At 44.0% G+C, this 24,979-nt stretch overlaps 1 protein-coding gene across 1 annotated transcript in view; it reads right to left on the reverse strand.

Annotated features, from left to right (window-relative positions):
• Positions 1-968: 968 nt before the first annotated feature.
• Positions 969-24,979, reverse strand: part of KIF14 (kinesin family member 14) — a gene marked incomplete at both ends in the record, with an annotated part of 46,890 nt that continues 22,879 nt past the window's right edge. The window contains 14 exons of the mRNA XM_079696849.1: positions 969-1,351; positions 1,714-1,852; positions 2,667-2,741; positions 6,377-6,499; positions 7,103-7,261; positions 9,800-9,981; positions 10,153-10,377; positions 13,029-13,123; positions 16,890-16,990; positions 19,947-20,076; positions 20,600-20,693; positions 22,671-22,797; positions 24,069-24,221; positions 24,618-24,765. Of these exons, the coding sequence (XP_079552975.1) occupies positions 969-1,351; positions 1,714-1,852; positions 2,667-2,741; positions 6,377-6,499; positions 7,103-7,261; positions 9,800-9,981; positions 10,153-10,377; positions 13,029-13,123; positions 16,890-16,990; positions 19,947-20,076; positions 20,600-20,693; positions 22,671-22,797; positions 24,069-24,221; positions 24,618-24,765 (2,134 nt within the window). The remainder of the gene's footprint in view (positions 1,352-1,713; positions 1,853-2,666; positions 2,742-6,376; positions 6,500-7,102; positions 7,262-9,799; positions 9,982-10,152; positions 10,378-13,028; positions 13,124-16,889; positions 16,991-19,946; positions 20,077-20,599; positions 20,694-22,670; positions 22,798-24,068; positions 24,222-24,617; positions 24,766-24,979) is intronic.

A 24,979-nucleotide genomic window follows, 5' to 3' on the forward strand; every position in this document is an offset into this window, starting at 1 on the left:
AGAGGGAAAGACCTGGTTAGTTAAAATAATTCTTCTCCAAGAAATGCTTGACATCACCCAAGCAAGGTCACTGTGTATCTCTTCAATTTACATACATTTCTGCCGTCAAAAATGTCAGACTATTTCCTTAATGGAAAATGCCTGAAGTACGATATCATCTCTATTACCTGACTGTAGATAAAGGGTTGTTTAAGCTGTGAGATACAGTGAGGATCTTTAATCTTCATCAAATCACATACAAACCCTCATTGCTCGTTTATCAAACAAGGATTATCAAGAAAAGACCCAGCCTCTGGTCTCCCAACCTCATCCAACCGTCAAGTGTGCTTCTGGCAGTATTTAATTGGTTGTAAGTGATACTCGCACAGCCCCTAATATGACTGCCAACAGATAACGAAGTAAACTAGTATGCCAGCAAGCCACATGGTTAATATAAACTCTACTATACTTAGGAAGCTACTTATAATTTGGAAAGAAACAGGAAACTGTGTCCTGAACACACTACTCAAGACAGCAGCCAGTTAATCCTTCAAGAAAAGAGCTTTAGATTTACCAGTGCAAGTTAAGCTGCTCTGGTTAGACTTGTTTTAGCAGTTTCACCATAAAACTCATCGTTGCTATTTGCAGGGGAGCGTAGATACAGGCACAAAAGTTTCCACTCACAGGAAAATAACTTATAATCACCACAATCACCACAAAAACCCTTTACCGACAGGCTAGTGAGCCAACCAGAGACTGCACATCAGCGTCAAGGATGAACACTTAAAATTCAAGGCGATGGAAAACCAGAGGAAGGGCTGCTCACTTGGCTTTGAACTCCTAATTCCATCCTATTGTCACAAAGTTCCAACATGGTAAATACCTGTTTTAAACTGTCTTCTGGGAAACCTCTGGGTGCACACGCAGGCATCTGAAATCAGGATCCACTGCGTTTATATGTCCACACCCAACAGGAGGCCACCCACAGACTAGATGTCTGTGAAGTGGCCACTCTGCTCTCCAGCGGTGGGAGACCCCCGACCGGTGCCCTCCTGGGTGGGCAGCGCACCCTGCTCTGAGCCCCCCGGGGCCGGGCCCGGGAGCTCATACACCCGCTTGGGTACACCTCGGGTCTTCCGGGGGCCGGGCCTGTCTGGCTCAGGCTGCTCTCGTCCTGCTGCTCTGGGATCCCGATCACACGCTTCCCAGGGTCCCAACAAACCAGGTCTTTCTTCAAATTCAAAACCCAAGAGGAGTGAGGTAGCTCGAGATTCCAGCTCCCTGTGGCGGGCTCGGTCGCCGTGGAGACCCCTGGCCGAGCTGCAGAGACTCTGGACACAGTCCTGGAGGAGTGCTACGTGGCCGCGGTGCCCTGTGCAAGGAGAAGGGAAAGGCGGTCACCCTCAGCGTTCCCCACCAGGTGGTGAGCGTCGTGATGGACTCGAGACGCCCTTTAAGCCAAAGTGACCCCTCAAGGCAATTTCAAACCACTTAAGATTATTCAGTTTATCTGTTAAATAAGCAACCTGCCTCTTCGGATCTAGTCATTGAGGCAGAGGAACTTACAGATGCTACGTGGGAATTCAACCCCGCAAGTTCCTACAGGTAATTAATGTCAGTGAAGGAGCACTGAGCAGGCCCCAGTGAATGAACCAGACTAGAAACGAGACGATGTCTGAGATTCCTCAAACTGTCAAATTCTGATTAGCCATAAATTCCATTTGCAGTATATACCTCTCAGCGCAGAAATAATAATTTGAATAGTTTGCTCTAAGCAATGTTTTAACTTCAAGAATTCTGGGGCACAATTAAGCATCTTCTTCAAATCTTGGTATCCAGAATTTTCTTCTTGTACTTGAGTTCTGAAGCTTTTCTGTGTAAATAAAGTTCATAGTTTAAAAAATACACAATAGGCTACATGGCAGTAAGGCTGATTCAAAATGATTTTAATTGCCAGAATTTTATCTTCAAGAAAGACAATGAGTTTAATTTCCTCACCAGTGCTTCGCTTCTACTGATACAAGCAAGACCACAATACAATATTAACAATTACTGTTTTCAAAAGAAATAAAATTTTGAAAATAATTTAAAATCAAAGTCCAATATCCTATTACATGAGAATGAAATAAAACAGCAGTACCTACCATTTATTATCCAACATCATAAAAGATAAATTTATTTAATTTTTAAGAGTTCAACTTTATATCTCCCGTTTATTTTATTTAAACAAATATTTTCAAGCCACAGAAATTTCTCTCCTTTGTAACACATTGATTATATACTCAACTTACAATATTTTTCTATTCACCTGTGACATGAGAATAAAATAATTTATCTAATTTGCCTGTATTTTAAAATCTTTGAGCATATTGATTATTAAACACAATTTTTTAGCCTATGCTGACTATTCAAGCAGAAGCTGACAGTTACTAAACCAGTAGCAGGAAGAAACAGATAAAATACATGACTACTACTCAATTTCTGCACACTATTTTATCCATCGCTAAACCTAGTAAGCTAGGACGCCAAGAGGAAGAAGCTTGAGAACTACTGTACCTGCTTCTACTAAACGTGCACAGAGGAGTCACTGGCTAAAGACAGAAACTGAAATAAACACATCCACGCTGGAACCAAATGAAGTACACTAAACAAAATTAAACCTAAAAACAGTTTAATGCTTTTCTTACTGTTTTCCACTCAGCAAAGAGGTTTTCAAGGGATTCAATCAATCCTATGGCATTAGCTTTCATCTGTTTGGTAACCTATAGAGAAAGTTAAAATACTTTGTTATACAAATAACTATTTAGAAGGATAAAAACCCTGGAACTCCATGGGATCCGCCAGGGAAAAGAGTTCTCGTCTAGTAGTCATGAGACTGGAGTGTCTAATTCATATAAGTGGAATTTCTTTCTAAAGAAATCACACACAGATTCTACATTAAATATGGATACCCTCTGACGTTTGCTATAGTAGCAGCATTTGCCTACTTAAATATTTATAGAAAAGAAATTTCCAAAACATCCTTTGGAAGGGGGTGAGATAACTAATGTGTCCAGAAAAAAATTACACTCTCAGAACTTTATATGCATTCACCAGTCTCACTGAGATAAACTGACATACGACACTGTATTAGTTCCAGGTGTACAGCATGATTCAATACCTGTACGTGCTGTAAAACGATCACCGCAAGTCTAGTTAATATCTGTCGCCTCACAGTTACACGATTTTGTTTCTTGAGAACTTTCAGGATCTATTCTCTCAGCAGCGTTCAAACATAAACCACGGTACTGTCAACCACCACCGTGCACGTCACACCGCCAGGACTCGTTTATCTTACAGCTGCAAGTCTGCACCTCCTGTCCCCCACCACGGCCCACTCTCCCCACCCCCACTCCACCCACCTCTGTTTCAGTGAGCTCGGGTTTTCTAGATTCTACACACACACGAGCTCACACAGCGTGTATCTTTGTCTGAGCCAGTTCACTTTCACGTGCTTCACCACTTGATGCTCAGTTGATTCTCCACCACGGCCCCGTGCTGCAGACGCACCTGTCCTCACTTTACAACATGGAACCAGACCCCGAGGCCTAGGTCAGAACCCGGGTGGGACCCCTCTCCCTCCCCCTCCCCCCCATTCTAAGCTGTTGCTTGTGCTGCTTGGTTCTGTCCCGGAGGCGCTTCCCGCAGCATTTCTGCCACGCGAGCTGCTGAAGCATGTAACTGGCTTTTCCCACAGAGCCCTTCCCTGGGTCTAACTCAAATTTCCTCTCCGTGGTAAACAAAAAAGAACACCTAAATTCTGTTTTTTTCCCCCTTGACTCCAGCTTGAAAATACGACTCCAATGCCTTATGTCTGAGCCTATTTTGTATTTCTTCAAATATTATGTTCTCCTTCTGTGGGTTCTTATGAGTTTAACTTTTAAGGATACGTTAACCTAAACCCCGGCCGTGAGCACACAGCCGTGGCCTCCTGCAGAGAGGAGAGGAGAGGCTGGTGGGAGCACAGGTCCACGTGGACGTGCAGATCCCATCAACTCCGTGACGCGGGGCCTGACCCTTTAGCCGCTGATTTCCTCAAAACAAGACCAGCGCCCCCGTCGACAGACAAATGGATACAGAAGATGTGGCACATATATACAATGGAATATTACCCAGCCATAAACAGGAACGCATTTGGGTCACTTGTTGAGTCGTGGATGGACCTAGAGACTGTCATACAGAGTGAAGTGAGTCAGAAAGAGAAAGACAAATATCTATATTAACGCATATATGTGGAACCTAGAAAAATGGTACGGATGAACCGGTTTGCAGGGCAGAAATTGAGACACAGACGTAGAGAACAAACGTATGGACACCAAGGGGGGAAAGCCGCGGTGGGGGGGCGGGGATGGTGGTGGTGGGATGAATTGGGCAATGGAGATTGACATGTAGACACTGATGTGTATAAAATGGATGACTAATAAGAATCTGCTGTATACAAAAATAAAATACAATTTTAAAAAAAGTATTCATTAAAAAAAAGACCAACGCCAACACCTGCACCTGCTTCAGCACCCGCTAAACACACCCACACGCACTATTCCACCTGCTGCTCATTAACTGACTCTGCACCCTTCTGCACTCCTTGCCAGCGGAAATTCTACTTTGCAAACAGTGATAAGTAAAGTGTTAGTGATGAATGTCGCCGCCACTGCTGCAGGGCACAGCCAGGCTCCGGGGTCAGCTGTGCTGGCGGAGCGCCCTGCCTGCAGAGCCGCATCAAGGAACCCAAATCAGCCTCATGTCCCCTGGACACAATTAGACTCACAGACCCTGAGTCAGTGACAATGTGAGCTCCTTTGGAATGTGTTTATTTTAAAAACAAAACAAGATACAAAGTGAGATAGGAAAGTGCAAGCAGAGTGTCTACGGTTAGGATTTCCCGTACGCCGTTCTTAATCCCGTAGGATGCTCAGAGCAGCTTTAGGAAGTGAGCGTGGTCCGTCCTCACCTTGTAAATGGTACAACCGAGGCTCAGGCGGCTGCTCAAGGCTACACGGGACCTGGGGAAGCAACTCAGCGTTCAGTGTCTCCCAGCTCTGAGCTGCCCTGGGCAGAGATAAAGCCTCATCATCTGACGGAAGGACGGGGAGCCCCTCTGGCTCACACGAGAAGCTTCCCCTCAGCTAAGGGAGCTAGAAATACACCAATGCAAAGGTTTCCCTAAGAGGAAAAAAGAACTCTCACTTTCCCCGCCTTCCTGTAAACAACCACCCAGAGGCATGGGAGCCGACAGTCCTCCACGCAACTGCCTTTCCCAGATCACCAACACGTACGTAAATCTTCACCCACGCGGGTGACCTCAGGAGCCCGAGCGCCCCGGGGAGCTCCTTCAGATGTGGTTCTAACAACAGGTGTTACAACAAGACTCTAGAACAGACCAACCTGAAATCCACCGTCACAAGGTTTGAACTTCTACCTTCCGAATCCCCGACTCACTAACACAAACACTCAACAGAGAAGACTGGTGCGTGATCAGTGACTTCCACGTGGCAGGCTGACTTTGGGAGTCAAGCAGGTAGAACGTAAGACCCCGACTCAGGGAGACTAGGCGCCCCGGCTCAGTGAAGCCACGGGACCGGCAGTAACCACCGCCCTCTGCACGGTGGTGACTGAGGGTCGCCTCTACTCTGTGTACACACCTGGTCCAGTACCTGCTACCAGGAGTTATTTAATAAGTAAACGGCTCACAGCCTGTGCCACGGGGGTCATCACACATGACAGGTGAAGAAACAGGGTCAGAACACTGAGTGGCTCGGTAAACAACTGCTGGAAGGTGACGGAGCCGGGTCACACACGCAGGTCCTCCAGTGGCAAGATCCAGCCTGTCCCCACAGCCCCCCTGTGAGCCAGCACTGGCTTTGTGCTGACATGAACTAGCTGGAGGAGGTAGGGGCAGGGCTGTCCCAGGAGGCCACCCACATCTCCCTTGGTCCTATATCTTGACACGAGACAACTGATGTGACTCCCCTTGTTCAAGACAGTGGATCGATAAATGGTAGTTTCCATTCTCAAGAGGAAGAGCAGAGTCCTGAACAAAGACGAGGAAGAAAAAGAGAAGTGGAAAGTGGCCACTAGGGGTCGCTGACACACTCCGTCCGCTCAGTTTATCCCCAGGCAGCCGTGGCAGGACCCGCAAAGCACGAACCACAAAAGGGGCTGCAGTGACTCAGGTGTAACCTGGGAAATGTCACCATGAGTGATGATGTCAACACCCTTTTCAGTAAAAAACAATCCAACACAAGCTAAAATACATAAGTTTATAAAAACCTCAATCACTGACTGAGTTAAACTGTTTTTAAAAACCAACTTTACATACTGGCTGGTACTACACAGGACATTCCCTTGTCCGTCTTACCTCATCTTGGGGACTCTGACTTCGGAGTTCACGCTCAAGTTCTTTTGCTTTTTCTAGTCCAGAATCTAGGAGACTCTCCATTCCCAGGCCTACACCATCACAAATAGCACCCATGAAATCATCCTAGAAAAAGGTTTTAAGCGTTAACTGGCAAATTCAAGTTCTATATTCTTTTTAAATTACCAAATAATTAAGTTATATTTTCTGCTTATTTTAGGACTGTAATACATTCCAAGTTGATTAATTCAACAAAAGCTAGAATAAGAACTAACGGTGCATAAGGAAAAAAAATTAGCCAGTCTGTAATTTTGTATCCCACATATTATGTTAAAGAATGCTCATCCTCTTAGACAGGACACCGTGTTGCTAGAACGTTTTAATACAATATTATGTTTTCAGTAGCATGAATAATTAAAGCAAGCAAATACACATTTTCTAGAATTAACATGCAAACGTAATTACACTCTTCACACGTTGGCTGGCTGAGCACCCACCCTCCAGAGCAGACGGCTACCACCAAGCCAAAGATCCGGAAGGCACGGTGAGGATCCCCAAATCATCAAGACACATTTAACCACCTAGACTGTAACAGCTTTCAATCTCCTGTTAAACTAGTAAAGTATGTGTTGCTTTGAAAAACAAACACTTATCCTGCTTAGTGACACCACTACCAGAAGCCTCTACTGTTCCCTGAGATGTCTTCCGCCACGAACGCTGCCGAGTTACCTGGAGGCCGGCAGCCCCGCAGTCGCGGCTCTCCAGGGAGCGCAGCTGGTCCCCGCTAAGAGCTGCTAACTGCCCTGCGTACTTGATGGCTTGGTGTACAATTTGGATCACCTGCTTTTGAGCCTCTTTCACCATTGATGAGATATCTGAAGAGCACCCCTGTAAGATAAAAATGGACCAGGGTATCGGATACATGAGATTACCAGGGGAGGTAAGAACAAGAAGACCAATGTGAAGAAAACGGATTCTGCGTTCATCGATACAGTGACCGCGCTTCATCAAGGTCTGATCGGAACCAGACAACGTGCGATCCCGTAGCTTCTGACGGTGACGACACGACTAGGATGCAGGCTGCCCTCAGAGAGCTTCTGCGCTAATAGGAGACGGAAGGGGGGCAGGCGGCAGCCAGACCTGAGACAGCAACGAGCGCCCCCTGTGCTGGGCCGTCTGACGGATGGGTAACCAGGACGCTTCCTATTATGGGGGGCGGGGAGGGGAAGGGAAAAGGGAGGGAAGACCTGAGACGCTGCAGATGAAAGGCTCCGCCACGTCCCCCAGAGGAGCGGGGAGGGCGGCTCAGGCACCCCTCCCGGGTCTGCCTCCTGGAGTATGCTGCCTGCATCACTGCAAGGTAAGGGTGCTCAAGCTACACTTAAGCAGAGCCTGGTTCCCAAATCCAGTTTTGCCGGCTGAACTTCAGCGTCTCCTGAGCTCAGCTGATCTCCCTCCCGGTCACCCGTCCTCTCCGTCCTGATTCCTTATGGAAAGCACTTCTCACAGGGCAACAGGCCACGGCCCTAAGTTACGGTCAAAGTGCTCTTCCTCGAGACGGAAGAGACGGGAGAACGCTCCACCCCAGGTCCTCTGCGGTCCTTTCTTGTAACACCAGCCAACTAACTGGCCGTCACAGCAGCCTCGCCAGGTTGGCACTGCTGCTTCACTTTCTAGGTGGGCAACAGGAGACTCACAGTCTGTGCAAGGACACACGCACACCTAATCCAGCCCTGGTTCACACACCAGACTTCCAAACGCCCGCGGCGGGTTGGGTTGGGTTTTCCCTATCCTGCACCGCCTCCAGGATCTGAGGCTGACCGAGTCACCCAGCCCTCCCGCGACCATGCGGCTGGAGCCCAGGTGACCGGGGGTGACCCTGCGGCCCGCGCTCTCAGGGCCTGTGCTGTCTGAGCCCTCCTGCCTCTGCCCCCCGTCCCCACCAGTCTGCAGCCCACCCTCCTTGTGATGGTCACTCTGTTTCCTCGTGACCTATATCCAAAGTGACCCTTCGTCCAATGTCAGTTTATAATTAATTCAATAACAAGGACCCAACCGAGCATCGGTCACACAACGAGCCCTCGTGAGAAAGGACACCACATTCCGTCCACCTGCCGAGAGCTCACTGCCCACACCGACTCGGTGCATTAAACGGCACAACGGGTAACGTATGGGGTTAGGATCAGAGGAGCTAATAGGAGGAATGTGTGGCCAGGTCTCGGGGAGCCCCACAGAGACTGCCTAGGGGAGAATAATGGACAATGGAAACCACAGGTCCAGTTTCAACACTGGACCCGTAAGTTCAGTCAGTCAACAAAGAGAGCCTCCCAGGAGGCATCTGACACAACTAAGCATCCACTAGGGCAGGAGGACCGGAAAGTCTTGGGAGGCCCTACAGGATCTGTCCAAGTATCTAGAACATTTTGCCACAAAGCCTGTCCCTCTGGGTTTCTGCCTTGGCCCCTCGTACGTGCGGAGCCTCTCGGAGGAGGTCCGGGCGTCAGCAGATACGGGGTCTCTCCAGCACCAGCCCCCATGCCCTCCTCTTCCAGTCCTCCCTGGTCACACGGCTGCCAGAATAAAAATGCACTTCCCAGGGACACCTGCAGCTACGTGTGGTCATGTGATGAGGTTCCGGCCAAAGATACATAAATAGAAATGTCACGTGGCGATTTCCAGAAACCTCCTTAAAAGAAGACCCCTTCTTCCATCCCGTGCACTGACCTTCCCTGGAGCCCTGGACGCGGTAGACACAGAGCCTGGGGCCACGCTCGGGGCCCAGCCGAGAGCTGCACGGAAGGAACCGGGGTCCCGAGGCAGCCACCAAGCTTGCCTCCAGATTTTATGAGAGAAAGGAAGCTTTTACCTTACCTCTTCCTACAGCCAAGCCTCATCTTATCTGACTTAAGGTAAACAGGGAAACAAGATTACTTTCTTTGCCCCTGTGCCAGCAGGCTTGTGACTAACTCACCCCGCGCTGAAGCCCCACCCGTAACCAGAGCGAGACCCGGACCCCCTTCCCGGCAGCCCCTGTGGAGGGCAGTATGGCCGGGGGTGGGTAGGAGCACACGTTGGGTCCATGGCGACCCGGGCCCAAGTCTACGACCTACTGGTTGTGAACAGTGGACACACCCTCCCTGGCCTCCACTTCCTCACTGATATGAGGGTGACACCACCAGTGCCCATGTCCGGGGCTGCTGTGAAGGAGGTAACATTTGCAGTGCCCGGCGCGCAGAAGCCCTGCGAAGTCTGGGTGCCACCCATCAATCATCAATCATCCAACATCCACAGTCTTGGGATTTCAACACAGAAAGTGCTTCTGAAAATCCCAAGGGTCAAATTTTGGGCAAGATGCGAACCGGAGAGAGTCGATAAACACCTGCTGAACAGATGGGTTCTCCTAGAGATAACCCGAGATCACTTTACCTGCAGAAACAACTGTAAACAGCCTCCCAGCTTCCTCACTTCCCGTCTCAGCTCGGCCGGCGAAGCCCCCGTGCCGGCCCTGGGGGGGACGCCGCTCAGCCAGGGTCCCGTCAGCACCACGAGCCGCTCGAAGGTGCTCGCCACCTGCACAGCAAGCGACTGGTTTGCTCGATCAGAGAACACTTCAAAAGAAGAAAAGCGATGAGAAGAAGTGACCTCCAAGCACAAGAGCTCACGTCTGATCTGCATGAAAACACTGTAACGTCGGACACTGCACGACAGAGGTGACAAAGCCACGCACAACGGAGCAGGGAACCGCGGTGCTCGTGAGCGGGCGGGCAGGGGCTGCTTACCGTTACTCTGACTGTCTTCGTCCTGTTCTTCGTGAGCTCTGGACACGGCAAGCACCCCGTCGTGGATTTTAAGGAAATTACTAATCAAGTTGTCCGCGACACTGTTCTCTTCATCATCACTCTGTCCAAGAAGCTCTAATGACGAGCCAATCAATTCCTTGCAAACTCCAGGAAGAAAGGATTCTGCTGCATCTGGGTACACAGGGCTTGATTTCCCCACTAAGCCTGTGTCGACAGAAAACAGCCACCTCAAGCCTCGTTTCCAGGGACAATACTTGCAAACAAACCCATCAGGGCAAGCGGCTACAGTCACACATTCCAAGTAGGCTATTCCTATTTCAAGACACCCTTACCTCCATACACCAAGCGGAAAACACAATTCCACAGAAGAATCAATCAACCTCTCAACAGCATCCATCCATAGCTTAGCAGCTACAGACACAGATTACAGGGAATCCAAATATCCTACATAACCATTGGCTTAACCTCCTTCTTTATTTACTTTTTGGTAACACCTAAGGAACTGTGAATTGGTGAAAACAATGGCAGTTGCATAAAATAATATAAACACATTAAATATAAGTAAAATAAGCTTAATTAATTTATAAGCTGGAAAAGCAGGCAGTAATAGAGCAAACGACATTAGAAGGAAGATCTCTCGGCAGCTCTTCCTGTAGCAGCCCCTGCTCTAGGTATCCTGCAACCAAAAGAGGTGAAAGCCAAACAGCTGTCTACAGTTAATCTATCACATCTTGGGGAGACAGACTCTCAGCATGATTTTCGAAGCACCGTCCAAACCAGAGGTAAACGGAAAAACTTGAAAGAGCTCATTTGGTGCCTCTGGAAATAACTTGACCCCGGCACGCTAACACGTGAGCAGGCTTCTCATTTAATATGCACGGTTAGTTTTCTGCTCTACTCAGTAAGCCATTAGAAACAGCAAACGAAAAAGCAGAGTGAAATACAGGCACCAGGTGGGAACTACTAAGATGCGAGAGCCGATGGGGCTTCCCTGGTGGCGCAGTGGTTGAGAGTCCGCCTGCCGATGCAGGGGTCACGGGTTCATGCCCTGGTCCGGGAAGATCCCACATGCGGCGGAGCGGCTGGGCCCGTGAGCCATGGCCGCTGAGCCTGCGCGTCCGGAGCCTGTGCTCCGCAACGGGAGAGGCCACAGCAGTGAGAGGCCCGCATACCGCAAAAAAAAAAGAATGCATCCCCAAATCCAGCATCAGCATGTCAGAAAGACTTGTAAAAATCTAGTTTCGAAATACGGCCCGTAAAGTGAGAGGTTCAGACACTGGCTCGACTTTCTGAAGCTGGCAGGCCTGTCCTCCCCAACCTCGCAGCCCCCCGGGCAGGTTCGCACTAAATGCACACGTGGGTTTCCAGCTCCCTCTCTGAAAACTGCAAACAAGCAAAGACCTCTTATATGTCTGACTTCCCCTTGTATCTTAATTTTTAAAAAGGGCCTTAAAAAATGACCCTTGAACACCTGAAACTAACACAATGATGTAAATCAACTATATTTCAATTAAAAAAAAAAAAAAGACCCTCAAAACAGGTTTAGTTATCTGGAAAAGGTACCTTTGTAAAACATCTTACTCTCAAATAATACTGAATAAATAAGTTGCTACCACAGATACAGAAACTTTTATTTTGCTGGTAAACATAAAGTCTATATTAAACAAGTAGTAGTAGGATAATAATTATCTTCCTAAAAGATAATTTTATGATTAAAAAAAGAAAGAAACCCTAGTGTCTTTATTTTAAAGGCAAGATGAGATACAGTTTCTTTCATGGCTACTCATATTCCACTGACACCTTTATCGAAATAAGACTATTACATTACAGAGTAATTTTAAAACTCCATTTATTCAGGCACAAGTGACATTCTGTAAAGTGTAATAAGCTGTGCACATCTTAAGTGTGCAGCTTGTCTTTACATACGTGGACCCCGCGTAACTTCCGCTCAGATCAGCACGTGCAACACGCCCATCACCGCTTTCCAGCAGGCTCCCTCCTGACCCACCATTCTACCTGAAGTACTCGGCTTCTGTCACGATAGATTAGTTTTGCCTATTTTTGAACTTCCTATAAATAGAATCATATGGAATGTACTCGTTATCATCTAGTTTCTTTCACTCAACATAGGGTTTTGGGATTCATCTGGGTTGTTGTATGAATCAGTGGTTCTTTTCTATTGCTGTGCAGTAGTCTGCTGTTACCAGGCAGTAATTTTAATTATTACAGGTACTTACACATATAAATTACAGTGTATCCCCTCTTCTTATGAAAATTAACATAGTCAATATTGGCATAAAATAATTATTCAGTGGAATAACACCTATAACTTTTTCTTTTAAACTTTTAAAAATTAAAGTAGCTTTAGACAAATCATGCATATTATATAAAATTCAGAAGAAAACGAAGGATATGCTGTGAAAAGGACGTCTTCCTTCCTGTCCCGTCCCATCCCCCAAGTGCCCTGGACAAACCAGCGCTTTCAGGGAGAGCATATTCATTTATAAGCATGTTTGTATATATCTTTTTTCTCCTCCTCACACATACGATATCCTGTAATACATAATCTTCTACACTTTGCCTTTTTTTCACTTAGAAGAAAACAATATCCTCATACATTTTTGAACAAACACACGTCTTCCACATTTGAACTAGTCACTCAACTAAAGGCTTGGAATACATCACAGAGCACAGAGTTTCAGAAGTGGGAGGGGTCTCCGGTCTGCCCTGTTTACAGAGGAAATAGAAGCTTCCAGGAGATGAAATGATTTGCACAAGAACAGGAAACAAGATAGTGGCAGAGACAAGACTTGGTGCTATTCCCAGTAAACAACAAAGTCTGATGAAAAAAGTACCTGATGAGTGTGAAGAATGCAAATCCTGGACCGTGTGGGCCTCTATGCCGTGCAGACAGCCGGAAACCCTCCTGTTCTTCATCAGAGTCCTGCTCCTGGAAAAACAGAAACCGTAAGGTTGGCAGTTGCACTCCACGTGGGAAAATGCGAAGGACACAGTTTTAAATTCTCCAAAGAGAACGGACATCCACGAGAATGTTTTCCATGGAAATATTTTCATCAAGGGTTAAATTAATTTGGTTCATCGAACAGGAATTTACTATTTTCAGGTACTAGTCTAACCCTACAGTTACTTAACTGAATAGAACAAATGTACAGCTGACCCGTGGACGAGGCGGGGATTAGGGGCGCGGGCATTAGGGGCGCACAGTCAGCCCTCGGCACACGACGTTCCTCCACATCTGCAGGCTCAGCCAACCCCAATCCTGTCGTGTTTACTACTGAAAACCCGTGCTGTTCAAGGGTCAGCTGTCCTACTATTCACAGGCTCCGGACACTGCGGTTAAGACACGGCAAACGGGGCTTCTGGGCTCACGGAGCTTACGGTCCACAGGAAGTCATGAGGGCACGGAGGGCTGCGGAGGCGCTCAGCGGGAAGGACTCGGCCCCAGAGCCGGGAGGGCCCCCGGAGCGAGCCTGGGGCCAACCTCGGATGCCAGCTAAGGGAGCGTGCATTGATCCTGAGCAAGTTATCCTGGGAAGGTTTTTAAGCAGGGAAATGATCCAGGTCAATAAAGTCAAGCAAATATCTGCTGCCCAGGGCGAAGAGCACAGCACCGGGAGGCGCAGCAGTGGCACAAGGCAGGAGGCGACCCCAAGATTCCACCTTCAGCGGCTCTTCCTGCTGCCTCGCCCCTCGGCCCGAGGGTAAAAACACTCACATCTCCCACTGGGGTGTGATGGGAAGGACGGATCACCACCCACGGACCAACTTTCCAAAGCCCAGCTCCAGCCCCCAGACGTCAGGCTGTGGCCCCAGACCTCAGTCCAGCGGGACCTTTGAAGGCTTCTCCTTAACTGGACCCTCTCTACTGGTGGCCACCCACAGAAAAACGCTGTTTGTTGAAAAGATGGTTAAACAAAAGCATTCTATCTGTAGTCGCCTAAATGTTTCAAATATAAAATTTCCCCATGAATTCCTACGAGAGAAACACAGAATTATGACTGACAACAGGGAGAGAAAATATCAATTCTCACAGGTTACAGTTTTTTTACTTAGGTGCGAAAGAAAAGCGTACATTATCCCATTAAGTCTGAACTAGGAAAACGTATTCTTTCAACACGACTGTAGTTAAACAATGTTTAAACTCAAATTAAAAAATGCTTGTCACATTCCTTTCAAAGAATTTTTACTTAACATCGGGGGAAATTTTACTTTTAACTGTCAACAGCACATATCAAAATTTATATGCCAACAAACTGGTCTATTTCACCGCAGAACAAGCGTGGCACATCATTGCCTAGAAGCTCCATAATTAAGAGTCCATTACCTTCAGGCATTCTCAGAGTGTGCAATTCTGTCATAAACATTCTTACAAGGCTGAAACTTCATACACAAGGCTCCTGACCAAGAGCAATCCATGTTTTTTAAAAAATGATACTTTTAAATGACAGAAGTTTTCAAAAACGTCTCTGCCAAAAGAAAACACCTGATTTCGAAACCTTAGAAAATGCTGTTTTGATTTTTCAGTAACGATTTAAGTTTCTGTTGATTCCCTAATTATTAACCTAAAAGTCAGCGGGATTTAAGATGTAAATTACTAACCTTCAATAGGATAAAACTTTCATGTTAATTCTTAATGCTCATATTTGATCCACACGTCTAAGTACACAAAACTTATACGTGTTTATAATAAAACAATAAGAAATCAGCAATTTTTAAATCTAAAGGAATTTATAAACCACACTCTCATGAACCTGTAGGTCTGGTTTGAATTCTGGGAGGCTTATGCCACTCTGGGCTGGTGTAAGTGTCCCAGGCCCCATCCGCCCAATTCCACCCCAGGACGAGTTAGCTCATTTTAGTGCCAGAGCCCACCTCTGTTTTGAAGTCCTCGGGACAAATCACCTGAAGATATCACTTATCTTTTCACTGGAATTGGATCAGAAATCATATCCTCTCTGTATCCCAAGATTTCATGTTATTCAGTACATATTAGGTGCCTGACAACAAGAACTGCCATTTACAGAGCAGCCACGGACAAGGTTGGATCTCAAAGCCTCCCAGCAGCACTGCATCATCAGTGTCGTCGGTCCCGTATCAGAGACCACAGTGGTCACCGGAGAAGCAGCTGCTCCTCAGGGATGACCCTGTCCTGTCTCCAGCTCACAGGTGAGAAAACTGAAGCCCTGAGACATCCTGCCCTGGGCCCCCGGCCACATGGGCCAGGACGAGGCCTCAGGACTCCATGGGACCCTTGACTCTGCACAGCACGAGCCTGCAGCAGATCCACTCAAGGAGCCCAGAGTCTGTTTAAAGCACATGCTCTGTGTTTCCTTCAGCTTCAGATCCGAGCTGCCATGTACCTAACATAACACGAGTGCGACATCTTGGCTGCTTCTTACTCTAGCTTAGCAGCTAGAATGCAGGAAATAAAGCAAAAGTCACAGGTAATTACGTAGTTCCACCTCTTTGAGGAGAGTTTATACAAATGAGTTTAAAATAAGCATGGTCAAAACCAAGAGAGGCCTAAGGAGGTTTAGAAACCCAAACGGACTCTGAGCTGCGCTGAAGGCGATGAAGCTGAGACTACATGTAACCCGAAACTCGCTGTTCCTCCCTCTGCAACAGAGGCTGGTGACTCTGGACAAGATCCTTCTCTAAATCCTTAGTTACTTCGCCTGTAAACTGGGGGTAAGGACAGCAGCAGTTCTGCGGTGAATGAGGCTCTGCCCAGCATGCATTCAGTACATGTTCTATCTATGGTGATGCTTCTGCTGGATGAAACGCCACTGACCTTGACCTCCTGAAAATTCCCGAATCCCTTCTACAGTCTTAGACCTCAGTGTACACCTGGATGACCCCCAGGAACCTCAAACTCACCGCGTCCAAAATAGCCTCCCTACCGTCCACCTCAGGGAACCCCACCCTCCCCTAGTCACTCGGCCAGGACCCGCCTGCAGCCCCGCATCACTGTCACCCCACACCAGCCACCGAGGCCCGTGATCCTGCCGCGCGGATGCCCATAGACCTATCCTCCCCTGCAGCCCCTCCCCAGCCTCGGGTCAGGTCTTCATCAACTTGCCCTGCCCCAACGTTCCTCCACGCCGGGTCTCGGAGGGCAGGGAATATTCTGTACTTATCCCTGTATCCTCAGGACATGGCAGCCAGCAGTCCTGTTCAAAAACCAAACCAAGGGGCTAACCAAGTCCCAGGACGAAGGCCTTCCTACTTCAGCGTTCGCTTCTCTGTAACCTAAGCACAGGGGCGTGAGCAGGGGCAGCGTCCACTGGCGCTGAGTCTTGCATGTTTTAGTTAATAAGCAACATCTATCATGTACAGAAGTCCTTGATCACTGTGATTTAGTGTTCTGAGGTGCTCATACTAACTTAATGGCATTTCAAACTCTGTAACTTACAATAAAATATCATAGGATATGCCAGGTTTTTGAGAAAGGGTAAAGTAATAAACACGGTTCATCTTTATAGGAAATTAGGTTTATGCCAGTCTAAGTTGCTCTTAAAACTTATATGGTAAAATACTGAGGCTATTTCTTTGTATTCTAACTGAATATAAACAATGTAATGCCCTAAGTGCTGTAATTTGATCAGTGACATACTGGGTTCCCTTCCCAGATATCCACCATGACAAGAGACAGTTCTTTTGAGAAGGAAGAAAGCCAGTAACACAAATGTCCTCACCTCCTTCTGGAAAATGAAGACACTGGAACATTTGTGATGTCGGGTTCCCATTCATCTTCAGGGTCGCAAAACACATCTTCACCCTTGTTACTACAGTGGCCCTAAGAAAATTAAATATATAGTTTCTAGTAATTATGGGTTAAAAATGTTTAGCAACTAAGGGAAAAAATGTTTACCTTGTTGCATTTATAAAATTCACAAAATTATAGATTATCTAGATAATGTTAAAAGTAAAAAAATCGCATTCCTGATAAAATTTTTAAAGATCACATGACACTAGGAATTATATTAAAAGAGATCTACTAATAAAAGCAACAGAAATCATTAAATAATTCAGAAATAATAAACGTGATTTAGAAAACATAGAGAAAACAAAAACAATAGCATCCTCAGGAGAAAAAAAAAGGAATAATCTGACAACATTAAGGGGACCTAAATAGACATTTCTCCAGAGAAGATATACAGACGGCCAACAAACATGTGACGGCTCAACATCACTGATCATTAGAGAAATGCAAATCAAAACTGTGTCACCTCACACCGGTCAGAATGGCCACCATCAAAAAGTCTACAAACAATAAATGCTGGAGAGGGTGTGGAGAAAAGGGAATCCTCTTGGGCTGTTGGTGGGAATGTAAATTGATACAGCCGCTATGGAGAACAGTATGGAGGTTCCTTAAAACACTAAAATTAGAATTACCATATGACCCAGCAATCCTGCTGCTGGGCATATACCCTGAGAAAACCATAATTCAAAAAGAGTCTTGTACCCCAATGTTCATTGCAGCTCTATTTACAATAGCCAGGACATGGAAGCAACCTAAGTGTCCATTGATAGATGAATGGATAAAGAAGATGTGGCACATATGTACAATGGAATATTACTCAGCCATAAAAAGAAACGAAATTGAGTTATCTGTCGTGAGGTGGATGGACCTAGAGTCTGTCATACAGAGTGAAGTAAGTCAGAAAGAGAAAAACAAATACCGTTTGCTAACACATATATATGGAATCTAAGATAAAAAAAAATGTCATGAAGAACCTAGGGGTAAGATGGGAATAAAGACACAGACCTACTAGAGAATGGACTTGAGGATATGGGGAGGGGGAAGGGTAAGCTGTGACAAAGTGAGAGAGTGGCATGGACATATATACGCTACCAAACGTAAACTAGATAGCTAGTGGGAAGCAGCCGCATAGCACAGAGAGATCAGCTCGGTGCTTTGTGACCACCTAAAGGGGTGAGATAGGGAGGGTGGGTGGGAGGGAGACACAAGAGGGAAGAGATATGGGAACATATGTATATGTATAACTGATTCACTTTGTTATAAAGCACAAATTAACACACCATTGTAAAGCAATTATAGTCCAATAAAGATGTTAAAAAATATATAATAAAAAAATTTAAGAAAACAAAGACAAATTTGAATTAGCTTTGACACAAAATATTAATTTAATGAATCAGTATTTTTGGAAATGAATACATTAACCAATAACTATAAAATGCTTAAAGCAATATCTGGTCAATATTAACTGTGGAATAAATTATTATGAATTATTTCTCATAAAAGATTCAATCACTTCCTGGTTGAATATATTGATCATGATAATAATCTATATTTTAATTTAAGTATTTAAAGCAATACCAATTAAAGTACTAGCAAAATAAATATAGAGATTGATTCAGGAATAATATAACTAAATGGAAAAATAAATAAAGAATATTGCAACAAACGGTTGAAAGTAGGAATGTACGGTAACTCACCCATCAGATTTTAATGTATATGTCAAGGCAAGAATTATCAAATGACCTCAATACAGTTTTTTGTTTTTCTAATTACACAAGCAATTCACATTCATTGTAGAAAATCTGGAAGTTATTAATACATATAAACACAAAGAAAAAAATTTTAACCACTTGCAAACCCATCGTTTAGAGGTAAACTGTCAGTGCTTTTGTATGATTCCCTTCAGCCTTTCTGTATTTTCTATTGTGAATATACCTTGCATTCCATTCCTGGAATTAACCCTACTTAATCATGGTATAAGTATTCTCTAAATACAACCTTGGGTTTGACTTACTAACATTTCTTTCAGGATTTTTATAGCTGTGTTCATATTAAGATTGGTTTGTAATTCTCTTTTGAATCATCTTTTCAGTTTTTGTGGGTTTTGTTTGTTTTGACTGTAATCAGTTATTCTAGCATCGTAACTGTGACACTTTCTATTCTTTGCTACATTCTAGAATAGTTTAAATGTAACAGGATTTGTCTGTTTTTTGGAGGTTCAAAACTGCTTACCTCTGAAATTGACTGGGATCAGCATCTTTTTTTTTTTTACCAATTTTTTTTTTCAGGTTAGTTCATTGACAAATTTTTCAATTTATTGCTTGGTTAGTCACCTATTAAATCAACTTTCATAATTTCTCTTTTTCTAGAAAAATCTTTACTATCTAGAAAATTATTAAACTTATTAGCTTACTTATTAAACTTATTTACATAAAAATGTCATACAATTTTAAAATGCTTGAGATCTTTATTTAAATGCTATATGTCCGTTCCTAAAATCACATGTTCATCTTTTCAAAGAGCCAAAGCCTGAGTTTATTAATTCTAATTTGTCAATTATTACTTTTATTTTTAATGATTCCTTCATTTATTCTCCTTTGGTTTAGGTTTATTCTTTTCTAGATTGAGTTAACTATTTAGTTGTGTTTTTTTGGGTTTTTTTTGCGCTACGCGGGCCTCTCACTGTTGTGGCCTCTCCCGCCGAGGAGCACAGGCTCCAGACGCGCAGGCTCAGCGGCCATGGCTCACGGGCCCAGCCGCTCCGCGGCATGTGGGATCCTCCCAGACCGGGGCACGAACCCGTGTCCCCTGCATTGGCAGGCGGACTCTCAACCACTGCGCCACCAGGGAAGTCCACTATTTAGTTTATTTTCATTTTTCCATTATACAATTCAAGCATTAACGCTATAATCTGGCAGAATCCTGTAAGTTTTTACATATAATATTTTTATTTCAAAAAGTTTATAGAGATTTTAATAATATTCCAAACCTCGTAAAGTTCTTTCATTGCCGCAAGCTTAGACTCAAACTTTTCCAGACTCCAGACAGTTGAGACCCCTAGTTGCAGGTTACGAACCTGAATACAAGTGTCAGAACTACTTCCTTTATCTGATACATGTCTGAAAGAAAAACCAAAGAAAAAAAATGCTTCTCCTAAAACATACATAACCTAGAGTTTTCCGAATTAGAATGACTCCCATAAAAATTCAGACCACTGATTAAATCTCTCCATAGTTAAGTATTTTTGTTATACTAATAATCATGTCTAGTATATACTATATTAAAATAACTTCTTATATAATAATTTCTTAAAAGTTCTAATATTGTATATTCCTTTTAAAATGCGGAATACTTATAAATTCTCAACTCAAAAGAAAATTAGTGAATTCCTAAAACATCTAAAATTATTCTGTTTATAAAATATATGAGTATGTTAATTGCTGAAAGCCTTTTTCACTCCAGAGTGAGCTCTGAGAGGGGAATCTGGCAGTGCCCCTGGGGATTATGACACCCGCTTGCTCCTGGACAGGCATGTAGGATACCATGTCCTTAGAGAAACTAAAACAGAAAAACATCACATGAAGCGTGAAGCGTGACTAGTTTAAAACAACAAATTACTTTACAAATAAGATAATCACTCACCTGCCAAAAACATAATTCTTTTTTAACTTGTTGCTGATGGTATTGGCTTCCTGAATCATCACGGAGAGTTTCATGGAGCTCCAACTGGGCTGAACTAGCAGAGAGCACACAGAGAAGATTCAGAACACGTATGTGAGCACTAACACACCACCAGGCACAATACGTCCTGAGAAAAAACTGACTTCAAACGAATGGTTTTAACGATACATCACAGAAGGTGAAGGTGATAACTCAGTAACTTTTCTTCAAGCCTCACTGGTGAAATAAAATATTCTTCATACAAAATGAGGTCTTTCACCTGTGGAGGCATGGAAGAAAACTGAAGTTCACAGAGAGAGGATATGGGTTTTGTAAACAAGGAAATGCCAAAGATGCTGATTTTCCTTCTAATATTTTTAAAGATTTTTTTTTCTAATTTCTTTTTTTCCTAACTTCTAATTTATTTAAAGTATTAGGTAAAGTATACTACAGCCTTAACTTAAATAGAATCACAGTCCTTTTTTATTTTGCCTGAAATTTAAAAAATAGATAGATAGATAAAGACAGAAACAGAGATATATTAGGACATAACACTTTCAGTCCACAATTCCACGCTCTTAATTCAAATTTAAGATTTTATCATAAACATTTTCTATATTGTTCAGTCAAACTTATAACCAGCATTCCATTAAAAACATTTTTTTGGAAGAGTGAAATTCATTGTTCATGTGGATAAAAAAAAAATCAAGTATTCATTACACAGTACTGTTTTAGGACCTAAGAGGAATAAAAACATGTATTAATACAATGTTCTTATCTCTCACAACAGATGTAACAGTTTCAAGGTAATTTAAAAACAGAAGTTATGGAAAGTATACGGCACAACTACCAAGTATTCTTGCTAAAACACTGAACCTGGATGACAGGTTCTTTGCAGGGTATGTAGAGGCACAGGAACCAGCTAAGCGACAGCCTGGACATACAGTCAGCAAACCCAGAATCTGCGAAACTCTACAGGTAGAGAACCTGGCTCCTTCAGTACATGAATTACAAGGGGACAGAGAGAGAAGAAGGAAGAGCCAGCTGACAGATTAAAAGAGACTTAAAAGGCACATCTAGCAAACACAGGGTGTGGACCACATTTGTATCCTGATTCAAACAAACTGAATATATTTTAAAAATTATGAAATAGTCCACAAAATTTGAATAGGGACTAGATATTTGATGTGTAAGAAATTATTATTAATATTTTTAGGTGTAATAATAATATCAGAGTTATGCTTCAAAGAGTGACAGAGAAAGAGAGAAAAGAGAGTTCTTATCTAACTTGGAGATACACAGTGAAGTATTTACAGATCAAGTGATAGGACGTCTGGGATTTGCTTCAGAATAGTCCAGGGGGGCGGGGGGACTGAGCATGGCTGGAACAAAACTGAACATGTGTGGGTAACTGTTGAAGATGGATGATGAGTATGGAAGAGTTTACTGTAGTAATCTCTCTGCTTTCATAGTTTATTTGAAACTTTCTATAATTAAAAAAAGAAAGTTTACATTAAACATCCTGTGTTTGGGGAATTCCCTGGTGGTCCAGTGGTTAGGACACTGTGCTTTCACTGCCGGGGCCTGGGTTTGATCCCTGGTTGGGAACTAAGATGGCACAAGCCGCCCGGCACGGCCAAATAAATAAATAAATATTTGGGAAAAAATGCTGTGCTCTACACAGGAATGTAGAAATGTACAAAAAAATAACTTTCAAGTGAGAAAGAAAACGAAGTATGCAATGATTAAGCACAACTCAGATTAATAATTCTTATAAAATAAGAATTAAGGATTAGAGTAAGACATTTTAAAAAGCATAATACACATTAAAATAATACTTGGAATTCTGTTTACTATTTGCTTATATAACTAAATATTCTAAAAAGTGAATATCCTAAAAATAATCATTCATACAAATTTATCTAGAGCCAGAGAAGTCAGCAACATCTAGAAAAAAATTTTTGAATATACAAAGATAATTAACATTTTACTAATTGTATGAAATAACATACATAACTTTAGAAAATACCTGCTAAAATCGTCCTATACTCACTTGTGAAAGTTTTATCCCTATTACTCTGATTTTGCTGTAGAATTTGTACTTCCTTGGCAATCCTTTGTTTCTCGGTTTCTAAAGCTTCCAGAATTCTTGCATGGCGGATCCTGTGGTCTTCTAAAGCCTAATTGACATTCATTCACGTGGAGCCGTACACGAACGTGCAAAGAGAGAAATTAGAAAACCAGACTGACAATGGTAATACACTACATAATTCTCATTTCACAGTACGTGTTTTATTAAGCATAAAGGCTTTTAAAAATGATTTATAAAGTATCTTTATAAAATGATTTTTTTCCCCACAACAAAATCATTAGGAATTTTTGATAACATAGATTAATCTTTTTCTCCCCATGGATAGGAGCATAAAAACCTTCAGAAAAAAAACAAAAAAAGGAAAAACACTACTCAAGAATTTGTTGACTAAATTAAAAAGTTAAATTAAAAATACACCTAAAAACCTCACTTGATACAAATAAGCCTTATAACAGCCCACTAATGATAACTGTTTCAAGGTTTAAACACGTCTGTTTTTCTCTTAAAACCCTCCGGAGTGGTTCACTAGCCCCTCCATGCTCTAGAATCGGCTAATATATGTATTCTCACCATTTTATAGTACCGGTACTCTGGGGTTACTGCAAGTATCTTCCTCTACCCACAACCCCACCATAAACTTAGGAAGAAAAGAAGGAAAACTGCCATTTGAGAGTAAAACTTGAAGATGTTAAGAAGTCGCAGCAGAGATAAAAGCAGGGGCTCTCCCTTCGGGATTCAGGGCCCCCCTCCAGGGCTGGTTAGAAGGGATTCCGGCCCCACCCCAGAGGATGTGATTCAGCAGTTCTGGATGGACCGAGATCTGCACATCTACCAGGCGATGCTGAGGCTGCTGGTCCAGCCCTGGAGAGCCACCGTGAGCTGCCCTGGAAAGATGCCTCCGTGCTCAGAGAGATGAGGGAAGTCAGTGCCTGAGCTCCCAAGGCTGAGGCAGTTCCCTGAGGACTCAGCGGGCACACGGCCTGCTTGCTGCTCTTTCCACCCTGGCACCGGGATGTAACCAGTCCAGGAGCTGAGCCGTCTCTCCTTCTATATACCATGCCCTAGTAGCACCTCACTCCTCACGTCGTTCGGCATGACTGACCACAGGGTCGCTGTGGACACAGGGAAAGAGAACGCTCGACTGGAACTCGCTGGAAACGACAGCTGTGTCCCTTTGAAAAGATCTGTGGGATAACGTGTGAGCACGTCGTGAGGACAGAGGCTTTCAGGCAGGAAGACCCTCCTCACCTGCAGACCCGGATTCGGCCATCGCCCGTCAAGAGACCATAAGCTCTTTCAAAGAAAAGAAAATCCAGCTTTTCCTCAAGATAGCTCAGACTAGCTATAAAATGAAATTACCTGTTTCGTAGCCAAAGTCTCCATTTCTAACCGCTTTTTGTTGACATATATTTCCTGTTCAAAACGCTGCTTTGTCTTTTCTAGTTCCTCAATTTTGTAATTAGCCTTTTGGTTATTTATTTCCTGTATCTTCTTTCTTTCACATTCTTCTTTCTTTGACATACAATAATAAAAAATAAATAGGGCAAAGATACAGAGCAATTCTTCAAAAATGACACCAAAAAGGTACAAAAGTCCCTTTTTAAAAATCAATGCACAAGAAATTGACTCACAGATAGAAAAGGTGCCCCAGTGCTTCTCCACCCCATCCAGGTTGACTAACCCAACTGAAAACAACCATCACTGGCCAAACCTTTCAGAGCGCTGCCCTCCAGATGGGCTTCTGGGAAGCAGGACTGCCAGCAAACAGGAGGGCCATGGCCCGAGGGCTGGGGGCAGAGCCTCTCTGCTTCTCCCCTCCCTCCCCGCCCCGTAGCAGCCTTGATCTCCCCTCTGACGCTCCCTCGGGGCCCTGCACCGGCCGAGAAAGAAAACAGGTCTGCCTCTTACCAGTTCTGCTTCCAGGACTTTTATTTTGCTTTCGTACACAGCTTTTTGAGAGGAAAGCTCTTGCTGAGCCATTTCTTTCACGATCTGGATTCCCTGCATCATTTCTTCCTTTGCTTTCAACTGCGCCTCCTTTATTTCTGCTTCAAGTCTACAAGCAGCAAAATATTCAATAGTTACAGGGTACGCTGTCAAGAATTCTTCATATGCTATAATAGTTCTTAATCATATTAAGATGTTTTAAATTAAACAAAAGTTCAAATCTCAAAACTTCATTTCTGACACTCTGTCAATAGCATTCTGAAATGTTTATTAGCTCTAGAATTGTTTACACAAACAAAACATAAAAGGTTGAAAACTTGCTT

Source organism: Hyperoodon ampullatus, assembly GCF_949752795.1.
Source record: "Hyperoodon ampullatus genome assembly, chromosome: 2".
Taxonomy (NCBI): domain Eukaryota; kingdom Metazoa; phylum Chordata; class Mammalia; order Artiodactyla; family Ziphiidae; genus Hyperoodon; species Hyperoodon ampullatus.